At 47.0% G+C, this 19,512-nt stretch overlaps 1 protein-coding gene and 1 long non-coding RNA gene across 5 annotated transcripts in view; one reads left to right on the top strand and one right to left on the bottom strand.

Moving 5' to 3' along the window:
• CAMSAP3 (calmodulin regulated spectrin associated protein family member 3) overlaps positions 1 to 2,936 on the bottom strand; it is a 48,832-nt gene extending 45,896 nt beyond the window's left edge. For 2 of the 4 annotated variants that reach the window (XM_081900429.1, XM_081900428.1), the window contains exon 1: positions 2,557 to 2,935. In XM_081900429.1, coding sequence (XP_081756555.1) covers positions 2,557 to 2,704 — 148 coding nt within the window. In that variant the 5' untranslated portion in view covers positions 2,705 to 2,935. Of the gene's footprint in view, positions 1 to 2,556 lie in introns of all 4 variants that reach the window. The other 2 variants (XM_081900427.1, XM_081900430.1) reach the window with 2 other exon arrangements.
• LOC309363936 overlaps positions 1 to 19,512 on the top strand; it is a 230,318-nt gene that overhangs the window by 3,209 nt on the left and 207,597 nt on the right. The window lies entirely within an intron of this gene.

The raw sequence follows: 19,512 nt of genomic DNA, 5'->3' as shown, positions 1-19,512 counted from the left end.
ATGACTCCCACCATGACCAGTAGCTTATTTCAAGAGCAGATTCTAGCAGTGCCATGTGCATTTTCTGACGTGAGGCAAGCAGGTGCCGCTTCCATAAAGGCTTGCCTTGCAGGCCGAAGGGGTTTTCAGGCTCTATTCGGAAAACTATGGCAAACCCTAGCAAGCACATTCTCGACACACTTCACTAGACTTTGAACCCAGCACTGGCGGAGCAAGGCTGATCGCCCTGGCCTCCATCCAAGGCAAATGACAAGGCTCTCTCCTTTCCACCACCAAAGTGTACTGTTTGGTGTGTCATCGGGGTGACAAGGAAGGGCAGGGACAAGGGGAACCTGTTCTCGCTTGGGCTTGACCAGATCCTATATTTACACTAACTCCAAATGAGAGAACTGGTCATCCAAATACACCCCTGTGAACACACACACAGAAACACACACACAACACTTCAACATCCACCAAGCACAGCAATTCAATGTCCTCCTGTTGCTTCACGGAATGGTGGTTCCCACCTCAGCCCAGAAGCGGGTACATTTAGTCTCTAAGAAGAAAACAGCTTCTGGGCAGAAAGGCCCTCAGTTGCGGGAGGGAGGGAGGGAGGGACAGAGAGAGTCCTCTAGTTATTCATTGTCACACAACCTTGCAAGCCATTCCTGTTGCTCCCAGCTCCGGAGCTGGCTGTGGACCAGCAGGCTTCAAACCCTATTATGTTACTTTCAGGTCAACAGCCTCAGAGGAACACCCGTTGTCGTCATCCTCTCCTCCCCTCCCCATAGCAGCCCATACACAATGAGAAAGGCCTGTCACACACTAGCTGGTAGCCTCCTGGCTACAGGTATGCCAGCAACATGGAGCTCCTTCGGTACTTTTAGAAGCCACTGTCAAGGGCCGTCTCACTTACCCACACCTCCACCTTGCCATGTAAGTCGTGCTTAGGCTACTTCATCCATAGAACGCTTCCCCCCTACTCTGCAAATCCTTACAAGTCTGACAGTTGTGGAGCAACGCGAAGGAAGCATGGCTTCTCAATGGACACAAAGCGCACAGGCTGGCCCACCACCCTTTTGGCAGCAGGGAGGGTGAAGCCAGGAGAGGGATCTGGGTTAGCAGGGGCACCAGAGCAGCGACAAAGAGCACACACTTCTATGAAGCAACAGCAAGAAGGTCAATCCCCCACTAGGGATTGTCTGCTCCCCCCTCCCCTCTTCCTCCTCCATCATGCATGAAAGCAACGCCAATCTGCAAATCCTCACAGAACATTAATTCCAGGCCTGGCAGAGACAAAGGGAACAGCGGGGAGAGCCCAGGGTTGCCAAGGAAGAGAGCAGAGTCCTGGGCCCAGCATTGCCAAGGAGCTGAAGAGGACCAAGCTAAGGATGCAAAGTGGTCCTTGAGTAGTCCTTACCGAGATGGCAAAACCAGAGGATCAAGTACAAGCCCAGAAGCCTCACTAGATACCTCCCATCTCTCTCTCTCTCCCCTCCCTGCCTTCCAGCTGCCACAGCTTAGCCTCAGAATACAGCTCCACAGCTGGGGCCGTGCTGGTGGCACCCATTGGCAGGGCTTCCCCTGGAGGAATTTAACGCCACAAAATAATGCCACTTAGCAAAGGTAAACACCAACAGCAGCGCCCTGCTCTCGGCTTCTGCCAGTGAATGCTGTCACTAAGCAGGGTGGGGCGGCACTGACACCCTCAGGCTCCGCAGACCAGCTGGACCCCAGGGAAGAGAGCATGTTTGGGCTCTGATCTCACCTAACAGTATGCTAGTCATGCAGGTGCTGCCAACACTGTTAACAAAAGGCAACACAAAAAGCCAGGCAGGAATTGAGCTTAGTGAAGGGGGGGGCTGAGGCTTACCCAGGGCTGCTCTTAGCAAAGGAGCTGCAGCAGACATGGCAGAACACCTACCCACCCCTCCGCTATCATGGCAGCCTCCCCCTCCCCTCACACGCCCCACTTCGACCTACAAAAAAAGGCGCCCTCCCAGCCCAGACGCCAATTCCCCTCTCCTAATCACAGCTCCATCCACACCTGGGGAAGCCGGGCACCTGCGTGGGGAGAGACATTAGGCGACCCTCGCCAGGAAGAAAGGAGCAGACTCGAACCGCCCCCCCCCCTCGCCTCCACCTCAGCCCCACCCGGGCTATCTAGTCGAGAAGGCGGCGACCGAGCGGAGCCCATTGTTAGCGCTGAAAGGGTGGGATGGAAGCAGCAGGGCTGGTTGCCAAGGCAGCCCACCCCATCCCACCCCTCCCCGGGTGCTATAGCAGGGCATCCCACGGAGCCGAGCGCGATGGGGAGGCGGACATATTATCCTAGCCGGGGAGGAGCAGGCAGAAGAAACACAAACCCAGGAGCCCGCCAGGGACGGCGAGATCGGGTGGAAGGCGGGCGGGCGGAGGGGTGGACGGGAATCACGGCTTCCTCTCTCCTTAACTCACACGCAGCCACTGGAGATCCCGCCCCTCCTCCTCGGAAGGGAGATCAGGAAGGGAAAGAAACCCCGACCCCTCCGACGGACTGCCCGCTCCCCTCCCCGCGCGGGGCTCCCTCCGTACCTGCACCCCCGTAGCCCTTGGCGAGCACCCAGGCCAGGCTGGCGGCGCTGCGCGCCCGAGGGAAGTCATACTGATCCAAGGGCTTGATCTCGGGCACCAGGAAGCTTTTCCTCATGGCCGCGGCTGCAGCAGGGGCAGCAGCCACCATGGCCCCTCCACCGGGCGCAGGAGCTGGGTTCGGCCTGCGGCGGCGGCGGCACAGAACGAGCTGGTGGCGGTGGCGGTAGCGGCGGCCCCAGCCGAGCGCATCCCCGTCCGGTTTTCCCTCCCCTCCAGCTCCAGGTGCGAGCGCCCGCCCCGGCGTCCTCCTCCTGCTGCTCCTCTTCCCTCCCCCACGTGATCCGGGCCGTCAATCAGCGCGGGGGCGGGGCTTGCAGACAGGTAATTGCCCCGGGTGCGCGGTGGGGGGGGGGAGAGGAGGAGGAGGCGGTGTAAGAGGGTTGGGTGGAATGGAGCTGCAGCCCGGGGTGGGTGGGGCGCGTGCGCGCCTTGCAGTAAGCAGGCCGCCTGGCGCTGGTGGGGGGAGCCTGCAGCTCCATTGATCTTACTTACAAACACACGCGGCAAAGAGGAGGCTGGGATTCCTCCTGCTCCCTCCCCTCTCTCCCCCCTACCCGTTCCTCCTGGCATAACGCTTCCTCTTTGCCTAGGCTGCAAGCGAGCGCCCCAGCCCTTTTCTCCGGGAGAGGGAGAGACACAAAGGAGCCGCAGCCTCGGCTGGAGCAAGCGAGAGCGCGCGCCCGCGCCCGCCCTCCTTCCCATGCACACCTCCACCATGTTGGGAGGCAGGCATGACCCTCCCACGGGGCGCGGGGAAAGTGAGGTGGCCTCCCGCGCTGGCCCCTTCCCGCAAATTCTCATTTATTCAAGTAGTACGTGGTGCGTGTCCGGCTCTGCAAATTCTTCTTGCTGTCCCCTGCCCGGAATTAACTTAAGCCCAGGATGTTTTTAAAATAATAATTTAGAAGAAGGTTCACCCAAGTGCGTTGGAGCACATTCACTCCAAGGAAAGGCTAAACGTTTTGGAGTGCTTTGGTTTAGAAGAAGGGGGAAATGATAAAAGTGTATAAAATTATAAATGGAGGAAATAATTTTTTTCTTTTTCCTCTAAGACTAGAACTTGGGTTACCCAATGAAACTGGGAGTAGATTCAGATAAATAATTTTTTGGGAATTGACTCCCCAAAGATGGCTTTAAAGGCACACTAGAAATTCATTGAGGATAACACTGCCAATGGCGACTCACTAGAATGTCCTCCCTCCTCTGTCAGAGGCAGGATGCCTCAGAATACCATTTGTTGGTGATCACAAATGGGGAAGAGTGCCTATAACATTAGTGTCTCACATCAAATATAACTGAACTGTAGAACAGATTCTATGGATGGAAAACAGACACTGTAAATACTTTTGTAACCCAAGAAAACATTTAATAAAAACTTTTTTAAAAAAGTGGAGAGAGTGCTGATATGCTTCAAGTTCTTGCAATGGTTTGCCACAGGAACCAGGTTGGCCACAATGACAATGGGATGCTATACTAAACGAGCCCTCAGCCTGATTCAGCATGAATGTTCTCGTGATGGCAGGCTACTGCTTTTGGTACAGCCAGACATGATGCTGACTGCAGGACTCTGTCTGTATCTTACGGATTCCTCTGAAGAGGGAGGAGATGTAAAGCACAGCAAAAACATAGCTGTCAACCTTCCCTTTTTTTTGCGGGAAATTCCCTTATTCCAGCGCCGTTTCCCGCTGCTATCCCGGATTGTTAGATATCCCGTAGACTGTCCCCAGGACAGGTGAGGCTGGTGATCCCTTATTTTCGAGGCTCCCCTGGGACAGGTGAGGCTGCTGATCCCTTATTTTCGAGGCTGCTGATACCTTATTTTCAAATCTGAAAGTTGACAGCTATGCAAAAAAAGGAGCAGACCCCTCATCTTCTCTGTCCCCCATTTAGTTTTCTCCTGGCTGAGGTTGCTTGAACAGAAGAAACATTTTTTTAAGGGTGAGTGGGATATGGCTGGGTTTAGTTCCTGTTTTCCCACCAATGCTATACTGTACTTGAAATCACCCAGTCTGCCCCAGGATTTATAGGGAGTTGGTGGCAATCCTCATTCTACACATGGAATCTGCTACCATCACAACTTGTCTAGCACTTAGGTGACTTTGGAAAAAGAGTAGACCAACTCGTGGAGAAGGATTAGCCTAAAATCAGCTATTAGCTCTGCCACCTAAATTGAACCTCGACCTTAAGGCACAATATGCCTCTTAGTGCTTAGGTGCAAGGAAAGCAAACAGTGAAGAAGAACCATTAACTTGATTGCCCTGCTTCCTAGAAGCATCTAGCTAACTGGCCACTGTTGGAAACAGGATACTGGGTCAGACGGACCCTTGCTCTGGTCTAGTTCAGCTCTTTAGCTCTTAATAGTGGATCCATCTCAAAAGGGGACATGGTCTTGTTTGGAGGTTCTCTGCAGGGGAGCACAGCTATCGTATACTGTACGCTTGACCAAAGAACAGTATAATCCTTCTATCTGGGATGGTCATCCTCTTCGACCGAGCACACAGCTTTGGGAGGGAAGCACATGTGAGGGAGGGGACACCCGCCTAGCCAGCCAGTTCAGTCAAATCAATGTCGCAGCCAGATCGCCCTCACATTTCAGCCTTCTGTGTCTTTGAAGAGGGAGCTCTAAGCAGGATGCATGGGCAGCGGTAGAGAACCTGTGACCCCCTAGATGTTGTTGGACCACAACTCCCGTGAACACCAGCCAGCATAGCCAACCATCAGGGATGCTGGGAGTTGTAGCCTTGTTACACCTGGAAGGCCAAAATGCCTCATCCCTGGCCTAAAAGTGGTCTCTCCACCAGCTGGCTTCAGACTAAGAGGGTTGTTCTACTGCATGCAATCCAAGTTCTGGCACAATTTGAGCTTATTTCTAAGTAAATATAGGGTCAGATGTGCTACCAAGATCCAATTGACCTTCATTTAAAATAAGGCTTTCCCCTCTAAAATCCAATATTTTCCAGTGGCATAGCGTGGGGCGTGCAGGGGGGGCCGGCCGCACCGGGTGCAACATCTGGGGGTTAGGGTTAGGGGGCGCAAATCCACGGGTTAGGGGGTGCAAATTACTTGCCTTGCCCCAGGTGCTGACAACCCACGCTACGCCACTGATATTTTCATAATACTAATTTTAACAAAGTAACTAGTTCTATAGGGCAAAATCTGAGTTAATACTCAGAGATCCAAGGATCAAATAATGAAAGAAACAAGACTCCGTGGGTTAACCCTATGTGCCTGTTCTCTGTGTCCCAGTAGAGCTGATCTGATGGTATTGGGTATCATTTCCATGGTAATACACAGAAAGTTGAATGGATTGCACTTTGGAGCATTAGAATTCTAACATCTGGAATGTCCTATAAAATAAAGACATCTGGAAAACATACCCTCAGTCCCAAACAAAAATGAAACACTACCCAAAAGGATTGTGGTAGTTCTCAAAGTACATTTCTCATTCAGAAAACATTTTAAACATTGAGTAGTTGATCACTGTTATCCTGCAATAATCAGGGTGGGTTGCTAGGCCCCACTGAGCTCCAGGCAAGATGGTGGAGAGGAAGGAGGAGTGGAGGAGGTGTGCCTTTATTTAGATGTGCGATGTGGCGCAAGATAATACACAAGCTAAGATCTATCTACAGCAGAGCTTTCCAAACTTTACATGTTGGTGACACACTTTTTAGACATGCATCATTTTGGGACACAGTAATTCAGTTTTACTAGCAAACCAGAGGTTGAATTAACCCCTTTCCAGACCAGTGAGGTATGAGGGGAGCATTTGCGCGGCACACCTACACACAAATGTGTCGTGACACACAGTTTGGAAAGCTCTGATCTACACATACACTCAAGCAGGTAAATCAGACCTGAAAATGTTACATGCACATGTTCAAAGCTCTTTCACTATACCCTCTGATAGCAATTTCTTCCACTATGCTACAGCAAAAGAATATCACACATTTTCTAATAAACTGAGCAGTTGCTTATAAGGACATTTCAGCAGCACTGGATGCATCAATGCATCCCTAAACCGTCTAGTTAGTTGTGGTCTATCACGGTCCCCAGCAGAGTTACACAGATGTGCTTAGATGTGCTTCTTCCTAGTTCCAGGTGTGTAGGGTTAAGTAGTGGCCATTTGACTACTCTACCCAGGCTCAGAGGTACTGATCAATATTGCCTCTCCCTCACTTGTTCCAGGGCTGAGCCCTGGCACAGATGATGATGGATGTGGTGGATGGAGGTAAGCCCAAATTTTCAATGACTTACAATTTTACGCTTTTTTTTTACATAGGAAATAAAATGCCATCTGCATGTACCATTGTGTGCATTTTGCTGCATGCACACTAAATTAATGCCTTTGGTGCCAATTTCTCTACCAGTACCTAGAAATACATGCAATCAGTACAAGCAATAATGTGTCATATTTTCCTATACAGAAACATTTAATGTAGCATATGTAGCAGTCTTCTGATATACTGTACTTTTAGTTGGCATCAGACAGCCATGATACCAGGTGAGATTTAAACCATAATCCCATAACTCCCATTTGGGGTAAATCCGTTGAACATGCAATCCACCAACTTCTGAAAGGCCTCATGTTCCCCACCTTTGTCTTAGGCCAAGGATTTTACATTTTACTCATTACAATATCTCACCTTTCACTTCCTCTGTAGAACCTCAATTGCCATTCAGTTCTGAGGTCCCAAATCATTTGAGATTTAGTGCTTTGAAATCAGCCCAGATGCCAACTGAGAGACAATTCCTGTTGGTACAATTCTGATACGATCACAAAAACAGACTTCTACACCACTGGAAATTTCTGAACGGTTTTCACAGGCAGCTTCCCATTGACCATATTACAGTAGCCTAACCTGGATGTAACAAAAGCATGCAGAACTATAGCAACTTGGTGCACTAGAATAAAGTGTGCACAAGCATTCTACTTACTTATGTAGAAGCAAAGCCAAATCTTAAAAGCACTCCCAAACTGCAAATCTGCTATTCTTGGGTGAACCATTTTTTCAAGCAGCAGAACCTCCATCTTGCCTGGATGAAGCCTCAGTTTGATCCCAGAAAATAATGGGATAATGCATGGTTTCCAACAGAGACTTCCAGCACTTTAAATAAAATCCTTTAAAAAAGAGGCTAAGTTAGTTTCACTGAATTTTCAAATAGATGGATTGTGAGCTCTTGCATGAATAATAAATTACCTGCTCAGATAGACTGCTGCAATGGAGAAGATTTCATTCATATATATATATATATATATATATATATATATATATATATATATATGCAGGTTTTGGTGTCCTCGGGTGTCTTCCCGTGTAAAAGTTGGGGTGTCTAGGCGACGTTTCGACGAGGTCTCACTCGTCATCTTCAGGCTGGTGCTTTCGGCTTCTTTTTATGGAGGATTTTGCTAATTTTATCTGTAGTGCCCTTGATATAAGGAAGGAGGGCCATAAATCCTCCATAAACACAATATCAAAACAGCCTTTTGCACCAACCAAAAAATAGCCAATATCCTCAGAAACCCCAAGGATAAAATCCAGTTGGAAAACCAAGGGGTCTATGAAATACCCTGCAAAGTCTGCCCAGCCACGTACATTGGACAAACAAACAGACGAATAAATGCACGTATCGCAGAACACAAGAATGCCGTCAAAAAAGAAGAAAAAACTTCCTCTCTTTTCCAACACATGAAAGAAACAGGACACGAAATTAATTTTGCAGATTCCAAATTGCTCTTTAACATGGAACATCACCACAAGAGAATAATCATGGAAGCCATCGAGATAGAGAAACACCCTCACAACATGAACAAGCGTGACGACACATCCCGCTTGCCAGACATCTGGAAATTAGCCCTCCCCACAAAAACTGACACCAGATCCAGAGGCACACAGAACGCTATCACCAATCAACCACACCAGACCCAAACCCAGACCCTCTCCACAGATAAATTACAGACACCATCCAGTAGCCAAACCATGGCGGCACCTCCGGATGCTGCACCCCCCTGCAATCCCTACACAGATCTGGCTGACACAGGCCACAAAACCACAGCTCACCCCTATACACGAAGCCAAGCCAGAGCACAACTAAGTGCAGTACAGCCATCTTCTCAGAAAAACTCTTCACAAAGTTCAAGAGGTCAAGACACAAAGACTTTAGCAACTAATCCACACCTAATGACCCACCTAAGTGGTACTCAGGATATCACTCAAGAAATCACTCAAGATATCCCTCAAGTAATTAAGGAACAAAAGAAGAAAAGGCACACTAGCCTGGGAACTTCCTCTCTGCCCAGAACATTGGAGGCTATACACCACACCCCCTCAACAGTATTTATAGGAACTCAAACACTGAGATCCTGCTCTGTTCCAGTAACAAGAAGCCGAAAGCACCAGCCTGAAGATGACGAGTGAGACCTCGTCGAAACGTCGCCTAGACACCCCAACTTTTACACGGGAAGACACCCGAGGACACCAAAACCTGCATATATATATATATATATATATATATATATATATATATATATATGCCAGGAGTGCAGAATGATTGGCCTTTTAGACATTGCTGAACTACAATTCCCATCAGCCTTAGCAAGCATGGTCACTGGCCAGAGATGGTGGGAGTTGCAGTTCAGCAATATCTGGCGGTCCAAAGGTTCCCCACACCTGATACATGCAAAAAAAATTCCCTACCGGAGAACAAGATTCCATCTAATACAGGATCCTTTGTGAAAAGCTCATTAGAATCATAGAATCATAGAGTTGGAAGAGACCACGAGGGCCATCGAGTCCAACCCCCTGCCAAGCAGGAAACACCATCAGAGCACTCCTGACATATGGTTGTCAAGCCTCTGCTTAAAGACCTCCAAAGAAGGAGACTCCACCACACTCCTTGGCAGCAAATTCCACTGTCGAACAGCTCTTACTGTCAGGAAGTTCTTCCTAATGTTTAGGTGGAATCTTCTTTCTTGTAGTTTGGATCCATTGCTCCATGTCCACTTCTCTGGAGCAGCAGAAAACAACCTTTCTCCCTCCTCTATGTGACATCCTTTTATATATTTGAACATCATATCATATCACCCCTTAACCTCCTCTTCTCCAGGCTAAACATGCCCAGCTCCTTTAGCCGTTCCTCATAAGGCATCGTTTCCAGGCCTTTGACCATTTTGGTTGCCCTCCTCTGGACATGTTCCAGTTTGTCAGTGTCCTTCTTGAACTGTGGTGCCCAGAACTGGACACAGTACTCCAGGTGAGGTCTGACCAGAGCAGAATACAGTGGCACTATTACTTCCCTTGATACGACAGTAGACCTTCCTCATTGCCTCTCCTTGTATTCCTCGACACCCATCCCACCCCCACCCCCCGTTCTTAATATACTAGAACTTGGAGCCTGGATCTACTGCCAGTCCGTTTCACGGGATAACACCATTGATAAGAGAGCAGGGAAACTGTATAGTTGCATCAGTCTGAAAAATCTAATTCAGATAAGTTACAGAAGCTGAGCCAGGAATCAAACAAATCAAGGACTTGTCCACCTTGCGTCAACCAATTAGATTATGCTCCATTTGCCAAGGGCTGAGAATATAGGCCAGAGTGTTTAGTTCCTGTTTTAAATTTATTTCTATAGCCTTTACATAGGTTTTATCTCATAACTCTTTGAAGGCCCAGCCACTAACACGAAGAACGATGCTACCCCTATTTCATGGGTTTGACGTTGTAGATATGTGAACCCAGATGTTCTGCTTCCTTTGGCAACAGCCTCATGTACTCCACAGGTTGAATCCGAAAAGCAAAGGCCCTCATATGCAGGGCAAAGTCTGGCATTACCTCAGTAAGGGAATGCAGTTGCAAAGCTCCCCACTGTTAATCATTATGTGAAGGCAGTCAAAGCAAACTGCAGAGCTCTCCAGAGTGACTGAGTCTGGTTTTCAGGGTCTCTCTCACAGGTGCATTTGCAAACTTTAGGATAAGTCACCATTCCTCCAGTAAACGGAGAAAGCCATCTCCCATGCTTTGCTAAGGCCTTGGTAGGGAAAAGGTTAGTGATTACGCTATTTGAATGCAGAAACTTTATTATTAGTATTATTAGAATTCGTATTTTTGCTTCTGTGTCATCATAGTTCCAGCACTCCCTTTGAAAGCAATTGTTTTTCACAAATTTCCCCTCACTAAGCGAATGAGAACCGAAGGAGATTTGGATGCAGTTTCTAAGAACAAGGAATGCCAGGACCCTGACTTACCCACCCCCAAATCTAGCCGACATCCCCAGCAAGTCTCTGTGCTACCACCCCATCTCAGGGCCACCTCAGCATTATCTCAACCAATGCTATTGTTGCTAAAGTCCTCTGGATTCTTCCCACATTGGCTACAATTCTGCCCATGCTTACCTGGGGGAAAGCCGGACTGAACTCAGTGGAACCTGAGAGAATAGTGCCCCCTGGGGACTGAACTACCTGACTGTCTTACTTCATACCAGCTCAGACATGAAGCTGTTTATCCCAATATCTGCTCATGAAAGACAGCTAGCTGTTTGCAGAAGCAAGTACAACATGCCAAGGTCTGCCCGTCTGAAATCATTACATTGTGCCATTAGTTATAGCTGAGCAGCTGCACAGCAGTTACACCTTAAAGAATGGAAAGAATGCTCTTTTAGCTCAAGGGTGACAGAACAGAGGAAGAGAGGGAAATGTTTTCCCCCCTGTAATTTCTAGTACAACTCCAGCTCTTTCCTTCCCCAAGCCAGTTTTTTTGAATGATAGTGTGTGCCTGTACTGTTGATTTATCACAACTGAAGTGGTTTAGTAGCCACTGAAATGCCTCCCATGAGTCCCACCATTGCCTGACCTAAATTTCCCCTATGATCAATATTTCGCTGATGAGTTTGGCTAATTCTGCTTTATCCAGCACTGATTATTTATTTTCTGCTTCAGACTCAACTTGCAACTGAGGTCAACAGCAGGAAGTAACTGAGTTACTTGAACTTCTTGCCTCTTGGACGCAAGAGCAGAGGTAGACCTTTAACATTCTGAGGTCCAAGATCTGGTCTGAAAAGCGCATGAGGTAGGTCTACTGTCGAAGATAAAGAAGTCTGGCTTCATAAATCACCTCAACAAGATATTGCCTAGGAACCACACAAGAGCTGGTATAGTGTAGCAGGTAATAAATTGAGCTGTGGATCAGGAAGTCCCTGGTTCAGATCTTACCTCTGTCATCATCATCATAATTTATTATTTACACCCCGCCCATCTAGGCACCGTCTCATGGTCCTCATTTCTGCAATATTAAGGGATAATAATTCAGACTTATCTTACAAGGTTGTTCTGTAAGGTGGACAACTAGATATTTCATATGAAGGGCTTTGGGCACTTTGAAAGAATGATTCAATTACTATTATTATTATTATTATTATTATTATTATTAACAACAACAACAACAACATGATTAGCCTGCTATGAACTTTTCAATGTAAGAGTGGAGAGTGAATACCATAATTAAGCACCTATATGCAACAAGACACAAACTGATGACATTATTTATTATTTTTATCATTATCCAAGGTTGCCACCCTACACACACCTGTATGGGAGTAAGTCACTTTGAACTCAACATGACTTCTGAGTAAACATCCATTGGATCATGCTGTACATCTGTCTTGCAGTCTCTTTCCTCTCCTCCTTGTCTTCTCTCACCAATCTTTTCTCTTCTCTCTCTTCTCTTTCTCTTCTCTCTTCTCTTTCTCCTAAGATGGCCTTGGTACCAATAGCATGACCAACTCTGGGTAACTTTGCATCCCCATTGCTGTGGGTCATGAAACCCACCTGCTCAAGACCAGCCTCAAGGCTGAGATACCCTCCCATTCAAGCTGCACAAGGAACCAGCCACCCAGCAGGAAAGAAGCTGTCAAAGCCTGCTTTCCCTTTAATTTCTTTCTCCCTCAAACAAGCAATGGTAGGAGAGCCATCACCAGCAGGCAGTATAAGAACCAATGCAACATTGAGGGCAGATCCACACCCTAAATTTAAATCACCTTCAATGCACATTTAATGAGCATGAACTCTCCCAAATAATCCTGGCATTCCTGGCACCCTTAACAAACTACAGTTCCCAATATTCTTTGGAGAGAGCTGTGAGCTTTAAAGGTGCAATAAATGTGCTTTAAATGTATGGTGTGCATCTACCCTAATCAGTTACTGCTGAGAGATCTATAAAGAGCCTGTGTAGTCGTGCAGACAGAAAGTAAATAAGGCTTGTCATATCCTAACCTGAGTGAGATTCTGATGCACTTAAAAGTCTGTGGCTCAGAGAAGAGCCAACTTGTTAAATGGCAGTTCCAGACTCCATCTTCCGTTCCATCAGTTCCACTGCAATTTGTCTGTGTAGCTGTGCATGTGTTTGCATACATACACACACACACAACAGACACACACACTCATCTGCAGCACTGAACCAAAACACTTCATGCAAAAGGGAATAAGAGTGTGAACAATGGATAGTTTGTTCAGGGAGAGGTGAGCAAATGTGGTTTGGCATGGGAATTTGTCCAACCCAGAGTGTGGGGAGTATTAGAGACCTGTATGACAGAGGAAACTTGTGCCAGTGGGAGGAAGAGAGGTTCCACTGAAATGCCAGCAGAATGGCTACTGAGCTCTGTACATGTTCAGCTTAGGAGGGAAAGGGAAAGCAAACACACATGAAATCCCACAGTAGGGTTAGAAAATGACACACACACACACACCCCAGCAGCCCTGGAAGCACAACCCACTGATTTGGGGGCAAAGCCAAATGGCGACGTTCACATCACATGCCACCCAAACATGGAAGGAGCCAATGAGCTCACAATGATGTGCTCCCTGCACCGCAACACAGACAGCAATGCCAGTGTGCCCCCAATCCATATAGCACTGGGGCTGACCCAGCAGTGCCCCTGTTGTGGCCAGTCCCAGACATCCTGCAGCCAGGAGTGTAAATCTCCTTATGGTCCTCACAGTCAACATTTTGGAGCACAACGCATGCACGGAGGATAGGAGGATGACTCCCACAGCACAGCTGCAAAGAGCACACACGGCCCTTCTGGGACAAAAATCTGAGGATCACCCAGGGAGGGAAGCAGCCTCCTGCAAAGCAGATGTAGGGAGTGGCCAAGACATGCAACAAAGGTAGCCACAGAGACACATTGGTGGTGGCCACCTCCAAGGGCTCACTCCATAGGGAAAGAGGTTGGGAGGCAGGAGAGAGGAGCTCAAGCCTCAACAAGAGGAAGGCAGTAACATGGCCCCACTTACCTTTGCATGCATGACCTTTACATACACACACCCTAAAAAGCCATGTTGGGGGTGAAAGACAGGGAGCTCCCAGGACCTTGAAACTGCGATGCCAACACCACAGAGCAGCTCCCTAACCATTCAGCACCATGACAGTATAGGATTCAATTGTTTTCGATCTGCTTAGGCTGATCCAGACAGAGTCAGTCCAAAATACGCCCCATCTGCATTCTGGGTTTTGCAACGTAGTCCTGCAAGTCACATTTCAAAAGCAGTAACATGATATGCATTCCACACAAAATGGATGGGATGGGTGGTAGCCTTGCTTAAGGAGGGGTGTTCCTATTCTTAAAGTCTGGATGATGAAAATCACTACAGTGATATGAGATAGGGAGTGTCTCTCTACTTGCGATGACAGGATTCACATGGAAGTCTCAGGGCGATGTGTGGAGAAGCACTTTGTCAGTTTCACCTTGCGTGCAAGTTTAGGTCAAGTCCCTGCTTATAGACAGACTGCCGATATTTGACCACCATGTGGCCCAGAATAGGAGGAAGAATAATATTTTTCCAGAGATAGCGTGTTGTGCTTTGCAAGCTAAGAAAACATTATACTCTCTCCACTCCAAGCAGAAGTCCCCCTATTAGGGAAAGGCTAGATCCCACACAAGAAATGAGCAACAACTTTTGCACATTTGCTGGATTTAAAACCTGGAAGGCCCTAACAATCTTTAGGGACGAAGTTTTGCCTTTAGATCATGCAAGGAAACACCTCCTATGAAATTTGTCCAGGGCTTCCAAGGCGCCTGAGTTTAAAGAGAAGTTCTCCATGGTAGCATATTCCTTGCCAAGACTGAAACTCTGTGCTGGTCTACTTGTTTGTGCAACTCACCAGAGCAGTTTTCATAATGTTCACAGTTGCTTTGTGATTTACCTGCCTATAAAGTTCTGATTAAGGTCTTGTTCTGCAAGTCGAAGGAGCGTTAAGTGGCTACGAGCTCATTTTGCAAATGAATTAATACCTAGGCAAGGCAAGATAACAGTTAGAAACAGAACACAGGCCTCCAGTGTGGGTGGCATGATGATGGGTGCCTAGGCAAAACAGCCCTCCACCTGGTGCATTCTGCTCTGGGCAGAGGCAAGTTGTGAACTGTAACTAGACAGAACAGTTGCAAAACAAACAAAAGCTGTGTACACATTCAAGAGTTAAAGCACATTACACACACACACACACACACACACACCTGTGGAACTGTAGTTTACTGCTCACAGAGCTACAATTCCCAGCACCCTTAAACTACAGTTCCTAGGATTCTCTGGGGAGGAGAACGTGCTTTAAATGTAAGATGTGTAAGCAGCCTAAAGAGTCTTGTCAGCAGAAGCCCTGGTGCAATGTTTTCCCGCCCCTTCCTCCTCCTGTGCCCTACACGCCCTCTGAAATTGGTTCTGGGTGGGTTGGGAAACCCCCCAGAAACATGCATTGGTGGGGGTGCGAGGGGATTACTCTATCTTAGGGTTGCCGTATATCCAGAGGTTGTTGAGCTTTTTGGGGGGCTACCGCTGAGCCTGAAACAGAGCCATAGCTGCCTGCACCAGAGCCCAATCCTGAACCCCCCTCAAACCCGGACATTTGCTTACAATTGTAAAAATCCCCCCATAGGACATGTCAGGGATTTCCCGGACGTATGGCAACCCTATTCTGTCTGGAAAATTTTAAAGCTGGCCCTGATGAAATGTTCAATATAGTGCAAGGCTGATTTCTTCCAAGTGAATTGCAGCCTACTTGTTGCATCCAAAGGTTGCAGCAATCCACCCCCACCCCACCCTATAGTCCCTGTGCCTCCCCTGAATCTGCTCAGGAAGGTCCCCATCCCCCAGGAGCAGATGAAACGAAGGAAGGTGGAGCTGCCCAAAATGTACTCTGCTAACGGAACCTTGGGAGAGGCCTAAGTTGGTGTTTGAAATATTTCGAAAAGCCTTTATGAGCAACACATTTTGCATAACCCTAACAAATTTATTATGTCATAAAACTTTCATGGGCTAGAGTGCACGTCATCGGAGACAAGTTACCCTAACAGGCACTTTGTTGTTGAGGTGCAAAGAGGTTTCTTCTTTTGTTCCACGGCTGGGGTGGGAGAGTCACGTTGCAAGCCTGGACATTCCTGATGGATGACCCTCTAAGCTGGGGTGCCTCCCATCCTGTAGGTAGGCTTGGGTAGGAAAGGAACTGTGTTTTACATTGGGGGGCTGGGATGGAAGAGAGAAACTGTACGGCCTAATGGCAGGATTATTGTACAGTGGTACCTCGGTTTACAAACTTAATATGTTCCGCAAGTCTGTTCTTAAACCAAAACCGTTCTTAAACCGAGGTGCACTTTCCCTAATGAGGCCTTTTGCTGCCGGTGCCCTTCCACCGTTTGGATTTTGTTCTTAGACCGAGGTAAAGTTCTCAAACCGGGACACTACTTCCAGTTTTGTGGAGTTCGTAAACAGAATTGTTCTTAAACAGGACTGTTCTTAAACCAAGGTACTACTGCGATAACCTGCAGTTTCATTATATTTAAAGTAGATGAATAAAATGGTAAGTTAATTTAGTATATGCAGGAAATGTAAAAAAAAAAAGGAGCAACAGAAAGAGGAGAAAGGAAGTCGAGTTTAGAATTGTTAAAATGATTGTAAAACTATTGAAATGTATAACCAAAATTCATAGTTAAAAAAAATGGCCCAGGAAAGAGGAAGCATAAACAAGTAGGGTAAAAATATATTCCCCAAACAATTATTGCTTTGAAACTTTTTTTTAAAAAAATCCTTCTTTGAAGCTGGTTGGTGCAATGGTTTGGTGGTCTCAAACTAGTTGTATTCATGGCTCCAAGGAACACGTCATATTTTGGACAGATCCCCAATGGAAGGGGCTTGCCTCTTGGAGTTTTCTCTCTGCTGTTACATAGGAGACGAGACAGTGCTGGCTGCAGATCAAGAGCAATTGCTTGTTGCTTAGAAGGCTTGGTGTCGCTTTTCTGATGCCTAAAGAGAAGGCGCAAGCAGAGCTCACTCAGGCCAGCTTAGAAGGAAGGACTAAGAGACACAAAACTGGCTTACATGATGTGCAGCGCTTGAGTGTGAGCGAGAGAGAGGCTTATTTAGCTTCCGCTGGAGGTTGGGAAGAAGCTGATGCCACATAGTAACAAACACATAAACAATGTTTAAAAATAAATTGAAAGGGTGTGTATTAATGAATATATGCTATGAAAAGGAAGGTTAGCGGGGTTGGGATTCATTGACAAAATGACCACATGCATCTGTGTCCAGACTTTTCCACAAGCCGCAGCCCCTTCAGCCAAGCTTCCCGCAGAAGCTGAAATGCAGCGGCTGTTTCCATAGCTCAGCTAAGAAAGGAGGTTTCCATTTCTTGCACACACCCCCAGGGCTTTCCCTCCAGTTCAGCACATCTGCCAACCATCATGCATCTCTGCTATGACGACTTCCCAGGACACTCTTACAACCGTATGTATCATTAATGCAACACACCCAAGTTACATTTCTGTGGGAGCAGCCGAGGGCCTGCATGGCTAGGGAATAGCAAACAGATGTGCCTCTCGCAGCTGATTGAAAAGGGGTGGCAGGAAGGGGAGAGGATGGGTGGGCGAGATCTTTGGCTGGGCTATTTGCAGGCGGCGTGGAAAGCCTAGCTGCGCTGCTGTTTTCCTTGTGTTCTGGACTCGAGGACAGAGAAGTGTCTTAATTCATGTTTAATGTAGAGCCCTGCTTAGCACATGAATAAAGACAGAGAAGGTCAACGCTGTCTGAGCAGTTCAAGCAGAAAAGCGACAGCGCAACAGTTCTTGCTTGAAACATAGGGTCTTAAAAGGATCCATCTGTGCAGGGGCTGTTTTGATGACTGTATGGGCCTGTTCAGGGTGACTCCGCATCACAAGCCACGTTGGTCCTGAACTTGGTCTGCACTCATTTCAGGAGAAGAGAAGCACACTAGAGCCTTACAGCTTCAGCTGCAGTTAACCATTTCTTGTACCATCTTACGGTATGTCTTTCAAAAGAAGAAGGGAAAGAATCCCAGGGCTAAAGTGTCCTGAAATAAGCACAGGTAAAACTCCAGTGTAGGAAATAAAAGATGCAGGGGCAGGATGGAACCAGCCTCCCAATAAACAATGACATTAACTGATCCCTTTGTGTTTCTTAAAAAATAAATAAAAGTCAACTTGGTTCCATCTTTTAAAATTGTTCTGTCTTCTGGGATACCACCCACCCAGTGCTGATTAAAAAAAAAAGCTGATTTTAAGCTGATTAAAATTATTTTAGTGAATATGTCACTCTTGTCTGGCTTGAGTTCCACTGACCCACTGAGCCTAGAACTAGTCTGAGATGAACATGACCTACATTTATTTAATGTGATTAAGTTCCTGTTTAAAAAAAGTACAAATCTCCAATTGGGGGGAGTGATCAGTGGGAGTATGTTCCCTCTCTCAATATGTGGATTTATTTGCCATCATGGAGACAGCAAAAAAAACTTTCCCTCTCCCCTTCCCTCTCTCCTTCAACTTTTCCATCTTTCTAGTCATTTTTCAGTGTCCTCATTTGTTCTAGGAAATTTCCCAGTTTCCTGGTCAGCCTTCCCAAGAGAAATTTCAAACAGAAGAAAATGTTTTGTTTCTTGAAAGCTTTAATACTAAAGGTGTTCTAAATCAGTTTGTTATGAGGGAAGAAATGGATTTCTCTAACTCAACCCTAAGTGGTATGAAGAATGGAAAGCTGTTAACATACACTACCCTAACTTCTTCTTCTTCTCCTTTTTACAAACCTGCACCTGTGATATTGATTGATTGACATCACAAACTCTGGATAATCTTCTTCCTTCCATTTCTGCATATTCAGAAATGGGACAGGGTGGGATCCCCTCCTCTTTGGGTTTTTCTCTTCCTTGCTTCCTGATGTCTGTGGGAGACATGTTGGGCAGAAGCTGCTCCAGGGACAACCCCCCCCCCAATGTTCCATCCATGAACTGACTGTGTGTAGGAGAGGAGGGAAGAAGGATTGAGCATATACCAATTCCTCTTTCTTCTCCCCACTCTGATTCATAGCTGATTCTCTTTTGTACATTCAGTAAACACGAAATTTTTTTCTAATTATCATGGTCACACACAAATCCCCTTCTCTGGTATTAACCTCCCACATAAATAGACCGCTCACATGCACAGTTGTTGTTTTTCCAGCTTCCTTTAGACTCAGGATAGAGTCTAGCAGTGTAGCCTGGAAGATGTTTATGGAGTGCAGCTCCCACTATCCCTGACTACTGGCTGCATTGGTTGGGGCTGATGAGAGTTGAATGGGTATTGGGGGGACTACATTGTCTACCTGCGTTCTAGAGCACACCTGAGCTCTCTTAGACGGGCCACTTAAAGCAGAATTTTGAAAACTGACTTGAAATCTAGACAAAGTTCGGCCAGCTAGGTGCCAGCAAAGAGAAACCACAGCCTAAATGTGTTTTCAGTTGACCGACGTGTCCATTAGGAAGCCCACTGTTGCTTTGCCTTGTTCCAATCCTGTCTTACACAACATGCTATGGAGAAGGGCCCTGATCCACATGCAAAGCTATTTCCTGAGTCGGGAAATGGGGCTCA

The sequence above is a fragment of the Podarcis melisellensis genome, assembly GCF_964234715.1.
Source record: "Podarcis melisellensis genome assembly, chromosome: 2".
Taxonomy (NCBI): domain Eukaryota; kingdom Metazoa; phylum Chordata; class Lepidosauria; order Squamata; family Lacertidae; genus Podarcis; species Podarcis melisellensis.
Note: the sequence above shows the minus strand (reverse complement) of the source record. Positions and strands in the feature narration are given on the sequence as shown.